We start from the raw sequence: 18,804 nt of genomic DNA, 5'->3' as shown, positions 1-18,804 counted from the left end.
TCAGAAGGGACTTGTCTTGGGTGTCCAGCCTTTTCTCATCACGCTTGGCCAGTGCTGAGTTTGCATCTCACCTTTCTGAGCCTCCTCTGATCTCTGACTGCCCCTACCTTAGCTCCTCTCTTCTTAAAGCCTGCGTGCCGCCAGTCCTCTCCCCCTGGCTCTCCTGGCACTAGGGAGGATGTGATAACCTAATTGACACGAAGATGTTGGTGACTGATGTCACTCCTCTCGTGGGTGTTGGCAGTTCAGAAGGGTTTCCCCAGGAGAGAACAGAGAGAGACCGACAGCTGAGCAGGCAGCTCACTAATTTCACATGGGAGGGCTGGGGGCGGGATGTGCGTGCCTTTGTAATTAAACCCAAGCAATGACATAAAGTTGGCCTTGATCAAGAATGCAAAAAATGGTGATGGAATTCGATTACAACATCTTATGCTTGTTGACCGTGTGGTCCACTGTTTTAAGCACATAACATGCATTAGCCTCCTTCAATCCAATGAGGGTTTTTTTTTTCCTCCTTACAAGTGAGAATCCGAGGCCCCGAGAGGGTTAGGACCCTGTCCAGGGTTACAAAGCTCGGAAGAGGCAGTGCTGAGAGAACTGGATCCCTGTTTAACCACTCTGCTCTCCTGCCTCTCAGCCTGGTGGGGAAGAGGCCCCACTCTGAAGCCAGGTGCGTCCCTGCTCGTGAGCCGTGCAACCTTGGACAAATGACTTCCCTCCTGGAGCCTCAGTTTGCTCATCTGCAAAATGGGTGTGAATAATGGCATACCAACCTTATAGGGTTGTTGCAAGGATTAACACATTTAACACCATATCTGGCATATGATAAAAACCTCTTCAATATTAGCTAACACTATTGTTTGTTAATATGATAAACCAAATTCCATTTCAACAAAACTTTCTGTATTATAGTTTTTCTAGACTTAGCCAGTAGGTCACACAAATGGTGTTCTGGACCACAAAATTCCTATTTGACCTAAGGATTTAACTTCCTGTGATAAAAATGTATTACAGAACTGATAGGATAGCAATTTTCAGTATCTTTACTTAAAATTACTCTTGAAATGTACTTCAGATTTAATCCGAATAGAGTATGCCTACAATCACTGTCCTTAAGAAGGATTCCAAGTTGATGGCTGTACACGAATCTATGTAGGTTCCTATAAACCTTCATAAATAGTATGAAGGCCAATTTTACTGTCCAATAAACCTTAGAGACTTACATAATAAGGTTAACTGGATTACTGGTTACTAGATGTTAAATGAAAGGAGGTAGCATTGCGTGACTGGCTCACATGGGAGGCCAGGTCTAGGTGTACTGATTAATTTTCTTTTCATCCATATATATTTATTGAGACTTTCACTAGGCCAGTGCTCAAGACGCAAAATGAACAAGAAACACACCCTCTTCTGTGTCCTAATAGCTTCATGGGCAGTAAACCCACATATACAGTTACCTCAAATTAAAACAATTCCAGAACCAGAGAATAACTCCTAAGCCAGGCTGCAGCGTCAGGCCAATTTCTCAGGGAAAGTAACGCAGTTGTTTGTAGAAAATGATCAGTACTTGGGTCAAAGTCTGATTTGTTTTAGAAGGAAAAGACAAATTGTGTTATATGAAATATGTTTGGATGAAGAAAACGATCTTGCACTTGAAGTCCAGAAAGTAATAAGAATGGAAAAAAAGGAAAAGGCGGGCGTTGGGGGGAGGCCTTCAAAGTAACAGCTCACACTGGCTTTAACCATCTCCCCGTAAGGTGGGGTGCTCTTGTCACTTCCACGTTTTAGGGATGAGAAAGCTGGGGCACAGAGTCCTTGGCCTCAGACATAGCTGCTTGTAGGGTCACATAAAGACCTCCTTTTCTGCAGTTAAGGAAGGCCCTGGGGCCAGGGACCCTGGTCTTTTGCTTGGGGAATTTCCCCAACTTCCTGGGAGGCACCACCCAGTTATACTGCACGAGCTGAGCTGCCTGATCCTGTTGCCTGTTGACTCAGGTAGTCTGGTACCACTCAGAGCCACATGTCAGGGCTGGTGTGATGTTGCCACAACACACAGCCCGGGCCCCATGCAGACAGAGCTGCCATCGCTAGCAGAAAGGCCCAGGACAGGACGGCAAGACACCGCCCAGCTGTACAGACTCCAGACAAGGCGCACCATCTTCAGAAATCAGCCCCTCCTCTGTCTGCCACCTGCCCTTCCTATCCCAGCAGGGATGGGATGAAGCCTGGGAGGGTAACTGACATGGAATGTTCTGGAGAGCCAGGTCAGCAACCTGAAATAAGAGGTACAAATACCTGACCTTTTCGAAACAGCCACCTTCTTGTCATCATGCCGTATAAAGATACCCTTGTACCATGTCCTGGTCTCTCACACACATCAGACGGGAGGGACGGCCCTGAGATCCAGTGCTAACTCCTATTATTGTCAAATCCCACCCACGTTCCACTGGCCTCCTTTGCCTGCCGTCTGCAGCTGGGCTATTTCATGCACCGACTTCATCAGCTGACACCAGCGAGGTGAAGCCGGGTGTAGTCCGGCCAGCGTGTGGATGTCTGACCTCTGAAAACACATCCAAGAGCTGGATGGGAAGAGATGCTGCTGACTTAAATTAATCTATAGCAGACTGTCCTAGTAGTTACTTTCCAAATAAAGATGGAGATCAAGTTATCAGACAAGATAGAGGTAGAGCCTAGATACTACATCTTACAAAATGAGTTTAGTTCTCGGTCAACCGTAATAGAACATGAAATAGACCTTTCCCTTCTCATTAATGTTCATCTTGAAGATGTTTTTAATGAGATGATTCCTTAAATGCCTAAGTGCACACAAACACATTTGCTCCCACTGCAAGGAATTCTGCCTGAGTAAGGACCGTGGAATTACTTCGGGGGGTCAACTTCCTGCCCCGGGGAATGCAGTGGGAAAGTTCCCACAATGAGATGGGGTCTCTCCCAGGGCATTCCGTGCAGGAGGCCTCTGCAGAGGCTTTACGCAGACAGTGCCGCGTCTTAAGATGCTCTCAGCATCTCCAGGAGCCCAAGGCCACTGTGCCCTGAGCAGGTCCCAATCAGTTTTTCAGTTCCACAAAACGTATTTGTAGCATAAGCAAAGAAATGTGTGCGTGCGTGCATGTGTGAATACAGCAAGGCAACATTAAACCTCTTACTGTGGGGGAGGAAATCCAAACTCACAAACTTGCGCTTACAGTTTTCCCATCAAGAGGACATACTGAGAGAAAAGGCAGTCATACTTTGAAACTTCTCAGTCTCAGGAGATTCAGGGGAAAAGTGACCACAAGATGCCAAAGCAGCCAATGAATCCAAATTCATTCACGCACTCACTCACCCAGCACTTTCAGGATGCCTACCTGCTACGTGCCAGGCACTCTTCTCCACACCAGAGATGCAACAGTGAACGAGAGGACCTACGTTCTACTGCTTTACGCAGCGCTTTGAACACACCCGTCAGTTCATACCTGAACACCAGACTGTGAGCTCCATTCCATGCCCTTTCACTTACCACCGTACACCAGCACTCAGAACAGAGCCTGGGACACGGGTGATGTTCCGTATATTTATCAGATGAATATACCTGAAAGGGAATTTGGCTCAGAACCCTTTGAAAGCTTCATGAAACTCTCTGGAGACAAAGCAAAGTATGATTTATCCACTTATTCACCCAGTTCGGTGAGTGGGGATAGAAAGATGAATAAGGTGTGGCCTCAGCCCTGGGAAGCCTACATCCCAGTAGAGAAATGGCTAAGGCCAAAGCACAGAGGTGCAGAAGGGCTGGTCTATTTACAAAACTACAAGTATTTTGATGTAGAGCACGTGGGCGGGCACAGCAGGAGACGAGGCTGAAGAAACAGGCAAGGTTGGGCACAGAGGACCTAAGGGCTTGGGCCTCTATCCTGACGGGGCTGAGGGTGGGTAGCAATGGTGGAATTTAAGGAGCCCCAGGATGGAATCCATGATTTGGCAAAAGATCACGGGCTGGAGCGGAGGAGAGACTGGGGACTCCAGGCTGGTTAGGAAGCTGATGCGGTCATTCCGGGGGACTTAGGGGGCCTTGACTTAGGTGGTGATCACGCGGAAGGACAGGCGGTGACAATTTCATGAGCCATGGAAGCAGAATAAGCAGGACTTGGGGATGGGCTGAAAAGAGAGAAGAAGCCAGATTCGCCCCTAGCCGTGGTGAGGACAATGGCCACAGGAAGTGTAGGTATGTGGTGGCTGAACGGAGAAGAGAGAAGAGGAAAGTGGCTTCGGTTTTAGCTTGTGTATTTGCTACTGTTGAGGGCAGACAACCTTCACTGGCTGCAGCTGCCCACAGCACAGAGTTGAAACCACAGGGATGCTCACAATTCTCTGTGGTCTGGTCCCGTCCTGCAATCTTGCATTATACTCCGTCAGTGCCCTCTTGTTTCCCAGTTCTGGGCCTTCACACATACCCTTCCCTCTGCCTATAATGCCCTGCCCTGCCTTCATCCCTGTAGGTCAAAATCCATTTCAAATGTCACCTCTCCCAAAAGGCGTCAGAGTTCCTCATCTCCAAACTCTTTGTACCTAGTTTCTTTGTATTTGCCTTAGCCTCCTGTTTAGGTTGTGAGTGAGCTGGAGAGGGACAGCAGCTTTCCCTTATTCACCTTCCCATCTCCTTGCCTGGGGCAGGACTCAGCACGTCTTTGTTGAGCTAAAACAAAGAGCTGGGACTTCCCTGGTGGCACAGTGGTTAAGACTCTGTGCTCCCAACGCAGGGGACCCGGGTTCACTCCCTGGTCAGGGAACTAGATCCCACATGCATGCCGCAACTAAGAGTTCTCATGCCACAACTAAGGACCCTGCCTGCCGCAACCAAGACCTGGTGCAGCCAAATAAATAAGTAAATAAATATTTTTTTAAAAAAACCCCAAAGAGCCCACCAGATGAAACTGTCATCCATGAAATGGGGATATTCTTGCCCCTACTTCATCGGGCATGTGTGAGGACTTTGCACATAAGAAGTGCTCAATAAAAAGTATCATCATCCACATCACCATTTCTTTTTCTTTTCTTTTGGCTGGGCGGCGCAGCACGCAGGATCTTAGTTCCCCGACCAGGGACTGAATCCCCGCCCTGTGCAGTGGAAGCGTGGAGTCCTAACCACTGGACTGCCAGGGAAGTCCCTCACCATTTCTAAAAGGAATAAGTTTCACTTGATCTTGGCCTAACTTAATACTAAGACTCTGTCTCCTTTTAATGAAGTTCAGGGAAAGGAACGTCACTTTAGAGCTCCTGGGAAAGTGTCCACTGGAATCAGGAAGCAGGGAACCACGGTTCTGGCCCACTGGAGCATTCCTTTACAAATCCCCAAAACTGTCCTCTCTGGAAGCTTCTCTTGGATCCTTTGGGTCTTTTCGGTCATGGAGAAACAGTGCTCGGCTTTTGATCTGTGTGATTCTGGGAAATAAGGTGATTGGGAAGAACTGGCTCTAGCTGGTACCTCTGCTGAGCTCGGCCCTGCAGGCCGCCTGTTGAGAAGCCCCAGACGCGAACAGCGGGACTGCTGAGCGCTGGCCTGGCTGCTCCAAAAGGAGTGAGCAGGCAACTGTGACAGTCCTGGGGTTTTATTTCTATTTTTAAAACCCACTTTGGGGCCTCCCTGGTGGCGCAAGTGGTTAAGAGTCCGCCTGCCGATGCAGGGGACGCGGGTTTGTGCCCCGGTCCGGGAAGATCCCACATGCCGCGGAGCGGCTGGGCCCGTGAGCCATGGCCGCTGAGCCTGCGTGTCCAGAGCCTGTGCTCCGCAACGGGAGAGGCCACAACAGTGAGAGGACAGCGTACCACAAAAAAAAAAAAAAAAAAAAAAAAAAAAACCCACTTTGAAGAATTTTGTGAGTCCCCAGGGACACTTATGTCTTTTTTTTTTTTTTCTTTTTCTTTAGAATGTCCTCTAAAACCCATTAGGGAGATCTCACACAGTCCAGATTTAGCGCTGCAGTGAGGTTTTGTTCCTGCCTCAATGTTTTTGCCCATTGTTAATTTCTCCTCTATTTCTGGGATTGTTTGCAAACTCGACAGCAAAATTTCTGGAAAGTCTTTTCATTTCCATGTAAGTTTATGATGATAATATCATGGACCCTGCCTGACTGAGAAAGTAAGAGGCTCTGTCCTGGAAGCCGATTCCTGCGCCAGGCAGCCGATTCCTGTGCCAGGCAGCCGATTGCATCCTGTGATGAAGCATTCCAGGTCACCGACCTTCTTCTGTCAAATCACAGACCCGGAGTTTGCGAGTTGCTGTTTAGCGCCCTCTTGGTGTTTTTATCTCTCCAGGAACCTCAGACAAGTCTAATCTGGAGCTGATCACTCTGACATGTACCTGTGTGGCTGCAACCCTCTTCTGGCTCCTGTTAACTCTCTTTATCCGAAAACTGAAAAGGGTAAGAACATTTCAGATGAAATTCTATGCTCCTTTTTGCATAGTCTTCCCAAATGCCTAGCAGCGCCGTTGGTGTAGTGACGTCATGCAAAGTGCCCACCAGAATGCCTGCCTGATGTCCAGAGCAGGCCCTGAACAGACGGCAGACCCTCTTCCTCCCCTCCTCTTCCTCCCTCTGGCCTGGTGAACACGGCAAATGCATTATTAAAATGTCTCTTGCGGGCTTCCCTGGTGGCGCAGTGGTTGAGAGTCTGCCTGCTGATGCAGGGGACACGGGTTCGTGCCCTGGTCCAGGAAGATCCCACATGCCGCAGAGCGGCTGGGCCCGTGAGCCATGGCCACTGAGCCTGCGTGTCTAGGGCCTGTGCTCTGCAGTGGGAGAGCCCACAGCAGTGAGAGGCCCGTGTACCGCAAAAACAAAAACAAACAAACAAAAAAACGTCTCTTGGGACTTCCCTGTGGTCCAGCGGTTAAGACTCCGCACTTCCACTGTAGGGGGCGCGGGTTCGATCCCTGGTCGGGGAACTAAGATCCTGCATGCCACACAGCCAAAAAAAAAAAAAGGTATCTCAACCCTAACGTGGGGTGTTCAGAACAAAAGCTAGAGCAATGAACAGATGACTATTTCCCAGACACAGAAGAGACATTTTTGATATAAAAAAGTCTTTCAATTAAATTCAACATGAGACCTGGGAAGCATTCATGTTCTTAACCTCACTCTCTGCTAAGAACCAAAAGGGAAAAAGCAAAATAAAGGCCCACCTGTCTTATCTCTGCTGTTCCATACTCTTTGCGCCCCATGATAAAATTAAGTTCTTTAGAGGGTGAGGCTCAGGTTGGAATTCAGGACCTCAGATTCCTATCATTGGGTCTGTAGCACAGTTTGCTTCTCTGAAGTTTAGTGGAGGAAAGAGCCAACCTTACTCACTCATTCATTCATGGCGCAAATATTTCCCGTGTGCCTGCTCGGGGCAGAGTGCCAGACCCTGTGTAGGGACCTCTGATAACAATGCAGAGCAAATGCTACAAAGCCGACTAAACAACACATAATGGAGGGGGAGTCTGCAGTCAGAGAGACAGTACACGTCTGGAGCTGGAGCAAGCAGAGGGGACCCAGTGAAGAGGAGAGGCTGACCCGGCGAAGAGGTGGGGATGAGAGACAAGGGGGCGCAGGAAAGCAGAGGCTGCAGTGGCTGCCCAGGCAGGGCCCTGTAAGCTGCGGGAAGGAACTCCCTCTGGTTTAGAAGTGAGAGGAAGCCTTCAAGGGGTGAGGTTAAGCAAAGGTGGGTGATGGCAAGGGTGAGAGATCTGTGTCTGGAAAGATGATTTCAGCTGTATGAGGAGAAAGGACCAGAGTGGGCAAGAGTGAATAGAGAAGAACCTGGCAGAAGACCTTGGTAGTCCAAGTCAGAAGTGATGGTCACGGGACTTCCTGGGTGGCGCAGTGGTTAAGACTTCCACACTCCCGACGCAGGGGGCCCAGGTTCGAAACCTGGTCAGGGAACTAGATCCCACATACCGCAACTAAGGAGCCCACGAGCTGCAACTAAAGACCCAGTGCAACCAAATAAATAAATATTAAAAAAAAAAAAGAGAGAGGGACTTTCCTGGTGGCGCAGTGGGCAGGGGACATGGGTTCTAGCCCTGGTCCAGGAATATCCCACATGCCACGGAGCAACTAAGCCCATGTGCCACAACTACTGAGCTTGCGCTCTAGAGCCCGTGAGCCACAACTACTGAAGCCCACATGCCACAACTATGGAAAATCGCATGCCTAGAGCCCATACTCCGCAACAAGAGAAGCCACCACGATGAGAAGCACGCGCACCTCAACGAAGAGTAGTAGCCCCCGCTCGCCGCAACTAGAGAAAGCCCACTCACAGCAACGAAGACCCAATGCAGCCAAAAATAAATAAATAATTTAACTAAAAAAAAAAAGAAATGATGGTCGCTTAGTCTAAATGATTAGAGTCAAGAGATATTTGGGAGATAAAAATCAACAGGACTTGGAAGGTATCAAGGCCTCCTCAATTTCTAGAGATGTATTAGCCCTTATTAGAAAGCTTTTTTTTTTTTTTTTTTGGCTGCACCACAGGGCATGTGGGATCCTAGTTCCCCAAGCAGGGATTGAACCCACGCCCCCCGCAGTGGAAGTGCGGAGTCCCAACCACTGGACCACCAGGGAAGTCCCTATTAGCCCTTATTAATGTGCCAGGTCTTTGTGGCACCTTGTGGGACGTTTGTTATGTTGTATCTCAGTTAATCCTTTAAAAAACACAAAGATGTAACTATATTATTATTCCCATTTTATAGAGAGGGAAACTGAGGCTTGGAAAGGTAAAGTAACTTGCCCAAAGTCACTAAGCTAGTTAGAGTCAGAGCTGAGTTTTGACCCAGGTTGTTTGACCTTAGACTTGCTATTCAGAAGCAGGAAGGTGTACTCTACAGTGTCGGTATGTGGGATGGCAGCCCTCCTCCACGGTGAGTAAGTAACCTCAGGCTTTTGTTGTATGGAGTGAGTGGCTTGGAGACGTGACAATGAAGGCCACTGCTTTCGAAGGAAAGGAAAGTTAAACAATGGGGTTTTGAAAGGGGAGGTACATCATATAGGGAAGCAGAACTAACAAAAGCAAAACTTGCCAAATCTGTAAGGGAGGTGCAAAGACTACAGAGTTCAAAGGAGGAGAGGGGGAGAAAAACTTCAGAGAAAGCCCAGCTTAGAGACACACTTTGAAGGCTGTGGCTGGAAGAAAAGCAGCAGAAAGACACAGCCCACCTGAACTCCTGTCCACTCCCCAGGTTAGGGGAGGAGTCTGGTTACCTTGCATAGAGGAGCCTAGTGGAAATAGAACTGGAAAGGCAAACTGGGACTAAATGGAAGAGGTCCTTTGTATTTCTAAAAATTTAGGAAATTTTAATGTCAATAAAAGGATGAGAGGGCTTCCCTGGTGGCGCAGTGGTTGAGAGTCCGCCTGCCGATGCAGGGGACGCGGGTTCGTGCCCCGGTGTGGGAAGATCCCACATGCCGCGGAGTGGCTGGGCCCGTGAGCCATGGCCGCTGAGCCTGCGCGTCCGGAGCCTGTGCTCTGCAACGGGAGAGGCCACAACAGTAAGAGGCCCATGTACCACAAAAAAAAAAAAAAAAAAGGATGAGAGCAAGAAGGTATCATATCAGTAACCGGATGACTATAGAATTCGAGAAGTAATTGGTTGTAGGAGGTGAGGAGGAGCAAGGTGTCAGGAATTATTTCCAGACGATTTCTCCAACCTCAGAGTAAATCCTCGCTGATAAGGGCTGGATTTTCTTTTTTTTTTTTAATAAATTTATTTTTTTTTGGCTGCGTTGGGTCTTCGTTGCGATGTGCGTGCTTCTCATTGCAGTGGCTTCTCTTGTTGCAGAGCACAGGCTCCAGGCATGCGGGCTTCAGTAGTTGTGGCACGCAGGCTTAGTTGCTCCGCGGCATGTGGGATCCTCCCGGACCAGGGCTTGAACCCACGTCCCCTGCCTTGGCAGGCGGATTCTTAACCACTGAGCCACCAGGGAAGCCCTGTATTTTCTCTTTTTATCCTCACCCTGCCTAGGCCAGTGTTACAACTTAAAGCTAACATTTATTCATACTTCCTATACTCCAGGCCGTACTTGCTTTACGTGGACTATTTCATTTGATATTCACAGCAACCCTATGAGATAAGTACCATTATCATCACTATTTTACAGGCAAGGAAACTAGCCTTAAAAAGGTTAAGCACCTTCCCCAAGGTTATATGCTGGTCCGATTCGAATCCAGCCTGTCAAATTCAGAGCCTGGACTCTGAAGCACCTGGCAGTGCAATTTCTATGCCAAGCACCTAGTGGCTGCTCGGCGTTAATGTCAATTGAAGGAATAAATATTTGTCAACCGAGATTCTACTTTCATACTTGTCTCAAAGCCCCTCCTGAAGTCTTGTTGGGTGTTGCCTCTCATCCGCCTTATTGAGATGAAGCACAGATTCCACAGGTGCCATGTGGGAAGACCACCTTCATGGCCTGCTGCCTTGCCTCCGTCACCCCTGCCCACCTTCCCTCACTTCCTGCAGGACCCAGGCTGTCCCTGGCTGGGCTCCAGCGCTTCCTGTGCTCTTGGAAGACTGGAGACCGTTTCTCATGGCCGTGGCTATAGCAGACATTGAAAGCTTGAGTCAGAAAACCTCTTCCAGCAGTGAGCACTAATGAACACCCAGCACCCTAGTGTAGGAACTTATATGCCTCTCTAGCCGCACAGCCTCGCACGAGCGTCTGACAGGCTGGGGCCCTCCAGTCTAACACCGCTGGCAATCGCAGTTCGTGAGAAACGTGCTCCCTATCTTTCTCCATTTTCCCCTCTTCGTGAAGGCCAGGCAAATCTTCCTGCCTTGAGCTATCTGTCACACATTTTAGTGATAATTTTTGTGAGAAAGAGACAGATTGCAAGTGATGGATGAGGTGAGCTGTGACAGCCCAGAACAGGGTGAGTCAGGGCCAAAGAATGTGGGCGGGTGTGAAATCGGGTGGATGGAGAGGTTCATCTTCTCTACTGAACTCTGATCCTGTTTAGGGAAGTGCATGAAAGGAAGGGCCTGAAACTCATTTAAATGGAGGGTACATAACTTCTAGGCAAGAGTTATCAAAACCTAGCATATATAGGCAAACATATTTCCCGTCTGTCCTGCCCACAGAAATGCAGTCAATTCTACAGTTAATTAATATTAACAGGGCATCACCCATTAATGTGAACCTAAGACACTAAATATAAAACCAGTTAGTTACGCATGATCTGAAATAAAGGGTGTTTTCCCGGCTTAATTTGCATTACCAAGATAAAACAAGCACTAGAAGGTAGATGCCACCTTATTTATTTGACCAGTGGCCAAAAGAACTTGGAATGTGACTGTGTGTAAGTCTTACCCCTTGGCCTTTGAAATAATCAACTTCTACTTCTTATTGAAGATAAATCTTTTTGTACATTTTTCCTTTTTTATTTTTATCTTTTTCCTGCGTCTGAGTAACAGTAATGTATGGTAAATATGAACTTGCAATATATTGAATAAGTTTGCATTTTACATGAATTTTAACATAAATATTTCAAATTCAAACTGAACAGTTTGGAGGAATCCAATACATCTGAACAGGGACTCACAAAATTTTGGTCACCAGGAAACTTGTGTAGCCTACTTGTTGGTGGATTCCTTTATTTCATTCTTTCAGAAGTGCTGACTTTTCAGTGTTTGTTAAGTGCTGAGCTCAGAACCCTTTTTCTTAAACTCCTCCAGGAAAATCTTATACTAATCTCACTATAGTCTTTTCAGGTTGCTGCAGCCACTAAGGGGCCAGGCCTTCTGAGTTTATTTAAACACTTCACGTGAAATGTGCCTCTCAACCATCCCAGGGATCCTGGGTTTACTTTGCCACCTCCGGCCTTTCTTGCAAATGTAGAAAAGCCACAGTCATGGAGCCCGCTGTTGACTCATCTGTCGTGTGTATTCCTGCATGTGGAGAATGGTCATGGAAAGCTATCTTTAGTCACAGTTTGGAATGATTTTATTAAAATGCCTTGCATTTTTTCAGAGGACTATTGCTTGGTTAAGAACAAGCAATAGGATCACAGCAGAATCTGAGTGCATTTGGCCTGAGACAGGACGGTGGAGCGGGTGCCGCAGAAATGCATCGTGGGAACAGTAAGGGGTTGCTTGATGAAAAGTGCACGCTCACGTGTGATGTGTCTATGTGTATGCAGAGGGTCCTTCCTGTTCCCCACCACGTGGTTTCAACCCAACGAACCAAAATAGCAGCCGATGTTGCCAAGTGTGGTTTCTTGAATATCTGGGTTTTTAAAGTTGTTTCCTTCTTGGTGACTTTGAGATCTCTTTATTTCTCAGTCTTCTTCTGAGATTAAAACTGACTACCTATCGATTATCGTGGACCCAGATGAAGTGCCCCTGGATGAGCAGTGCGAACGGCTCCCTTACGACGCCAGCAAGTGGGAGTTTGCCCGGGAGAGACTTAAACTGGGTAAAGTATTTGTACCATAGACTCCTAAACCCATAACCGAGCACCTACTACTTGCAAAGCACTGCGCTTTGAGGGACGCAGAAGTCGACTAGACTTGGGATTCTACCCTCCAGCTGCTCACAAACCAGCAAGGGAGATGGACACAGAGACAGAGAATTCTCTAGAATCCTAAGACAGAAGGTCAAGGGGACAAGGCAGCACCTGTTAATTCTTTCAACAATTATTAAGCACCTTCGCCGAGCAGCAGATGCTTGTCTAGGTGCTGGGGATGCAAAAGTGTTTGAGTGTCCCCTCGAAGGGACAAGGACACAGCTGTAAAAGCCGATGAGTGGAGGAGAAGGGGAGAGCTTAGTTCCAGCAGAGTCTTATAAGTACAGACACTCTTAAATAATGAAATTTTTGTGGATGAGAAATTGGTGACGTAGAACACAATTCAGGATGAGGAGATGCAGTAAAACCAAATATATGGTGAAAGGGTTGGTGCTCCGCAAGGCTGAGGATCAAACGCCCTCTGCACGAACCTATAAATTACATGCTTTGAATTTCCCGGGGTGTTTGAAATGTCCACACAGAGAAAAAAGCCCTTGGGGGTCATTTACGTGTCATTTATGAAGAGGGAGGATTGCTGTTTCCTAGGTAACAGGGACGCTGTAAACACCGGGCCAACGTGCTTTCTCTCCAGCTTACCCCCAATCTCCTCCAGCTCAGACAGCACAATGCAAATTAACCTCCAGCCCACGGTGCTACAAAACCACAGGAGCCTCAGATACTCTTGCCCAGATATTTGGATGGTGGCTTCTGAAAGTTTTCCACTCTCTCGTGTGTGTGCCAGAATCATTAATATTTGGAACTAAAAAAAGAGATCATGGAGCCAGTGGAGCTTGCTGCCCGAAGAGCCTGTTGTTCCAATTCACTCACATGGTCCCCCCTCCTCCACATGCAGACTATATTGGGGTAGGGGTGTGAGGGGACAGAGAGGGAGAAATGGCTTTTCTTGTTCTCTTGGGCCTTGAAATGATTCCACTTACATTTCTCCCTCCATGAGAAAGAAGACTTGGCCCCAAGAGTGCCTGCTGTTTGGCTTGGGGAAGAAAATTAGAAATCAGTAAAAGGCTGGAGAGACAGGCGAAAGCCAGCAATGGATGCCGACTGGGGGTGGGGGGAATCAACTAAATTTAGAGTAGTTCAGGGCAGGTGGCACACTAGATGAGTTCCTTCTGCAAGTCTAAATTATATGGCAGCTGGCCCAGCCCACCCCGCCAGTGACCTTGGCAGGGAACATGGGATAGTTTTCCCACAACCGTAAGCCATTCTCAGGCCACATTGCTTTCTCCAGAGTTATTAGTCACAAGCAGACATGCATCTTTCTGTATAGGAAACACGAGCTTTCTGTCCCATTTCTTCATTCCTTGGCCTAGTACCATTGTGATCCTTGACGGCACATCAAGGGAGAATGCTAACCCTTCTACCAGAATTCCCCTGGGGCCCTGTGAGTTTAGCGAATCCCATTTCAGAAGAGTCTCCTTGTTGAAGATCTTTTGGTTCTTTTCCTTCCTGGAGCTGCCAGATGCTATGATTTGGCTAATGTACGTGTGAGTGTCTTTGACGGATGAGGGTGAGTGGGTCAAATCAGCTAACTCTGCCTTTCAACACAGAGTGTGGCTGCAAGGGCCAGAGGAGTCCTTGTCCTACTCCATGGCCTGAGATTTATTTGGCTTAAAAAACAAATACATGGGCTTCCCTGGTGGCGCAGTGGTTGAGAGTCTGCCTGCCGATGCAGGGGACATGGGTTCGTGCCCCGGTCTGGGAAAATCCCACATGCCGCGGAGCGGCTGGGCCCGTGAGCCATGGCCGCTGAGCCTGCGCGTCCAGAGCCTGTGCTCCGCAACGGGAGAGGCCACAACAGTGAGAGGCCCGCGTACCGCAAAAAAAAAAAAAAAAAAAACATGACAGAAAGTAATCTGAAGTAACGTCTGGCAACTGAAAGTAATCAAAATTATGTCTGGATGGATGAAGAGGAAAAGCTGGTTTGATGGGCAGAGTTACAGTGGGTTGGAAATGTAGAGAAATACACAGACCGAACGGCTTCTGATTTCAGCTGAGTGTACTCTGGGTTACGACTCGCAGCCCTGGTGACAGAAGTCAGAACTGATAGCACCTGATAGACAGAGTGAGAGTTTAGGTCAAAGGTGTTGCTACCATTGAAATTCCTGAAACCCAGAAAGAAAAAAACCCTGTTTTGTTAGAGATGCCTCACTCAACCTGGGCGAGAATTCCGCTTCTATGCATTTATCACAGAAGCTGGGATAATGCCTGACAGTGCATCTTCCCATTGGAAAGTAAAGTCAGGATTACCTAAGGTGGGAAACCACACATGGAGTGTGGAATGTGGCAAGTGGATGGTGCTGCCTAGGGTAAGAGGAGCCCTGGATGCCCAAGAGGGACTCAGCCCCAGGCTGCCCTGCACTCTCCCCAGTGTCCCAGGGACCCTGGCCAGTCACTCTTGGAGGAGATTCCAATATCCTCTCGTGGTATGACAATGACGTAGCACTTTTCCAAGTTAGTGGCATTTAGGTGACACCAAGGAGGATTTTAAGGGAAAAGAAGGATCAGGCAAGATGGAGTCCGGTGTGACGGGGCTCCCCTGGCCCTGGAACTGCAGATCTGCCCAAGGATCGCAACTGCGCCAGATAATTAAAGAGGCCGTAATGGCTTCGGGCCGTGCTCGAGGGGGCAGTCAGCTTCCAAGAGAATAAATGAAAAGACAGGGAAGCCTAGTGAGTACTAGCGGCTTCTCCCTGGTCAAAGCAAAGTCCCCAAACACTTGTCAAAATAAAGTGATTTGTGTGGTGGCTAAGAAGGGAACGCATGGGGGCTGAAGCTGTGGAAAGGAAAAGGATGTCGCCTGCCCCAAGCGAGCAGGGGTCTGTGGACCCCGTGGAGAGCTGTCCCAAGACAGAGATGCTCTTCATCTGTCTCAGACTCAGGACACTTTTCGTATTAGATGGTAGAAGGCAGTGCAGGAGAAAAGGTGTTCTTTTACCCTACAAAAGCAAGGGATAAGCCTCTCACCAAAGCGCACCGATGTTTACAATCTGGAGAAGGTATCTGCCAGTGTTCTTTCTATACGTGATTTCAGGGTCCACCGGAGGCTCTTTTATTTAAACGAGAACTCCTGACCTTGCTATTTCTTGGATGCTTTTATCTGAAGAAGGGAGCAGAGACTCTATCCCTGTCCATGGAGCCTGTGCTCTGGGAGGAGGACCTGATCAGCCACGACAGGTGCACATGTGACCAGGGGAAGCGTGTCGCGTCACCCGTGTCTCCTCCTAACGCAGAGCGCGTCCCCGTGAGACCCAGGCGGGGAGACGCCGCTGATGTCACTGGGGACGGAGCTCTCCCCACCTCCTCACTGGACGTGACCTCGGGTGGGGGTGGGGGAGCTGCACATAGAAGTATAAAGCTTCTAATAGGATGAGGGAGCAGGAAAGCTTCACTACCAATTTTCTAGGAATCTTAAAACACAAACAACAAACTGTGTCCTTTGGGGGAAGGGACTGGCATCTGAGAAAGATAGGAAAGAAGGAAGGGAGGAAAGCTCACTGAAGGCACGTTATCAGAACAGTCTGAGCAAGAGGACTTGGTTGGAACTGGAGGCTCTGTGTGGAAGTAACACTCTCCCCACCAGGACTTACTTTTGACCAGAGGCATTTTGTTGGCTTTCCCACAACCCCCCACCTGCCGCCAGAAGAACCAAAAAAAAAGGCGACTTCTTAGGCTCACTCTTTATTCTGCCGTATCACACTTGAGTGTGCAGTTTCTCTAGGTTGTACTCAGCAACCTGTTTCCTGATGGAGCAGAAGGGAAGCCCTGATAGAAAAGGTGGCGGAGGTGTTCTGGGGGCAGGGGTGGTCCCTCCTCATCTCTGTGCACCGTTCAGGTGTGCAACTCACGGGCTCCTCTGGTTACCCGGGACTGCGTGAGACGTGCCGTCAGCATCTCACAAATTCCCAAATGCAACTCTTCATTCTGCACTAATACACGGGGGACCCAGATGCACCAGGCACCAGGCCAAGTTCTGGGAAGATTCAGACATGGTCATTGCCCCTTTGAGTGAAGTTGTCTCATTCAAGGGTGAGAAAAAAAAAAGTGTTTAACAGTCATTACGACATAACATACCGGGTACCGTGAATGAGACCTCACTTTGTTATTGCATCTGGCAACCACCTCTCTGTGGTTGAAACAAATTACTACCAGTGGTTGATAGGCCCATGTTTGGAACCGTGAAGGTGTATAATCATCATGTAAAGACACGTTGGAAATACTGGGAATATCTTGCCTGGCAAGGAAGTCTGAGAAATGACTTAATTATTTTTTGGTAGCTCTGAAGCATCATTATAACCAACAGCAGTAACCCCCCTTCTCAATTTCCTCCCTTTGCTGAAAACAGATCAGAAGAAATAAGCGTACGTGGCAAGAAAAGGGGCTTAGGTTAAACATAGGGAAATTTTTGTGGTAATAACCTTATTAAACAATGGAAAAGACCACTCAGGATGTGGTAGCCTCTCCCCACAAGAAGGACTTTGTAAAAGAGGACACTGGCCATCCACCTGCACCAAATGCCTCCTAGGGGCCTAGCCTAGCTGTGAAGGGTGAGGACAACGCAGAAGCACAATAAAGAGTGGAAAGGAAGACACCCCAGAGATGTGTCCTGACCCTTTTGGGGTCAGTTCATTGGAGATTCCATTCAGAGCTACATGCCACACATACACACACAGGGAAAAGGCCCTTTCTTTCTGAAAAAACACTTAAACTCACCCTGCTGGCTTGGCAAACAAACCAACGTCTTCTTTTCATTGTAGGCAAATCACTTGGAAGAGGGGCTTTTGGAAAAGTGGTCCAAGCATCTGCATTTGGCATTAAGAAATCACCTACATGCCGGACGGTGGCTGTAAAAATGCTGAAAGGTATGGATGGTGTAAGTTTGGCTTTCAGCTCACCCATTACGTTCCCTAAATGCTAGCACGAGTTGGGTGTGACCTAGGAACAGACAGAAGCCATTTCTGCTCTGGCCACAAAACTTGCTTCTGCTGGAAGCCCCTTGACCTCCGGAGCTTTAGATGATACCAGCAAGAGCTCAGAATAAACCTTGTAAAGGAAACAGTCCAGCATTATCCATGGGAAAATGATTTCCGTCTCCTCGGAGATCTTTCTCCTACCACATCTCAGATTTTTCTAGACTACCGGGACTCAAGCCCACAGGAACCACAGATACGGAGTTTTGGAATGATCCACTATGGCGTTATGACGGCAACTTAGCTGTACGGCATAAATCTCAAAGGCTTAGCTGGGGCTGGACCTCACTGTAAAGTAAGAATATGAAGCTAGAACAGTTGAGTTGATCAGAACTTCTGGCTATTTTATAGTGTCAAGTCCCACCCATTAAACATTTCCTCTTTAGAAATAAAAACAAAACAAAACCGAAAACAACAAACTATCTTCCTATGTTGAAGATACTATCACCCTGTGAAGCACTGGGAGGTAGGGCCGAAGCACACGGTGATTTACGACCAGCACCCTTAGACAGAGTGAAAATGAAAAATGACTGAAAGTCACGTCAACCAAACATCGCCAAGACTCATAGGTCCTTTAAAGCATAGAAAATGCTTCACTGTGATGAAATTGTCATGTTACTTCAATGCATTTTGAGCTTCCCAAACCAAAAAGAACCAGGACTAAAAACCCAAAGGGCAATTTTCAGCTTTCCAAAGTCTCTAAGATATTGCCAGGGGATTTTGAGGCATAGAAAGCTATGCGCCCAACCAAGTACGTAGCTAGCAAAGGCTCCAGCAGAAAGGCCCATGTGCTGAGGGAGACTTCAAAGCCTTCATTTTCATCCAGCAGTGACACCGTCATTGTAAAAAGTCCCATGTAATAATATTTTCCACGTCAAAAGGCTGTTGAGTGAAGGCTCTGATAAAACTCTGCAACGAACCTGACAGTTCTACTCTGAAAGTAGCCAGGAAAAGAGCTTTGCATCCACAAAGCAGGCCTTGTTCAATGTCAACTACCCAGATGATGGTGGGCATCTCTGTGAGAATACCTGTAGTCCAGCACCCCCCATACCCCACCTCCCACCCAGATTCTAAAGAGAAGAGGCATCAACGTGTCTTCTATGTGAGAAAGCACCAGACTAGGTACTTTACTTTAGTAGCTTGAACCGCATGAAGTTGCCACTTTTCTTATTTTTCTCTCTACAGCCTTTGTGAGGTAGATATTATTATCCCAACTTGCAGATGAAGAAACATGGCCCAGAAAGGTTAAACAGCCTCTGCAAGGCCACACAGCTTAGCAGTGC

The 18,804-nt window shown here is 47.9% G+C and overlaps 1 protein-coding gene across 3 annotated transcripts in view; it reads left to right on the top strand.

Annotated features, from left to right (window-relative positions):
* The window catches only part of FLT1 (fms related receptor tyrosine kinase 1), a 177,545-nt gene that overhangs the window by 128,957 nt on the left and 29,784 nt on the right, over positions 1–18,804 (top strand). For all 3 annotated transcript variants that reach the window (XM_060080179.1, XM_060080177.1, XM_060080178.1), the window contains 3 exons: positions 6,313–6,419; positions 12,314–12,446; positions 17,309–17,413. In XM_060080179.1, coding sequence (XP_059936162.1) covers positions 6,313–6,419; positions 12,314–12,446; positions 17,309–17,413 — 345 coding nt within the window. The remainder of the gene's footprint in view (positions 1–6,312; positions 6,420–12,313; positions 12,447–17,308; positions 17,414–18,804) is intronic.

This window comes from Mesoplodon densirostris, chromosome 17, assembly GCF_025265405.1.
Source record: "Mesoplodon densirostris isolate mMesDen1 chromosome 17, mMesDen1 primary haplotype, whole genome shotgun sequence".
NCBI lineage: Eukaryota > Metazoa > Chordata > Mammalia > Artiodactyla > Ziphiidae > Mesoplodon > Mesoplodon densirostris.
The sequence above is the reverse complement of the archived record's forward strand: the minus strand, read 5'-3'. Positions and strand labels throughout refer to the sequence as shown.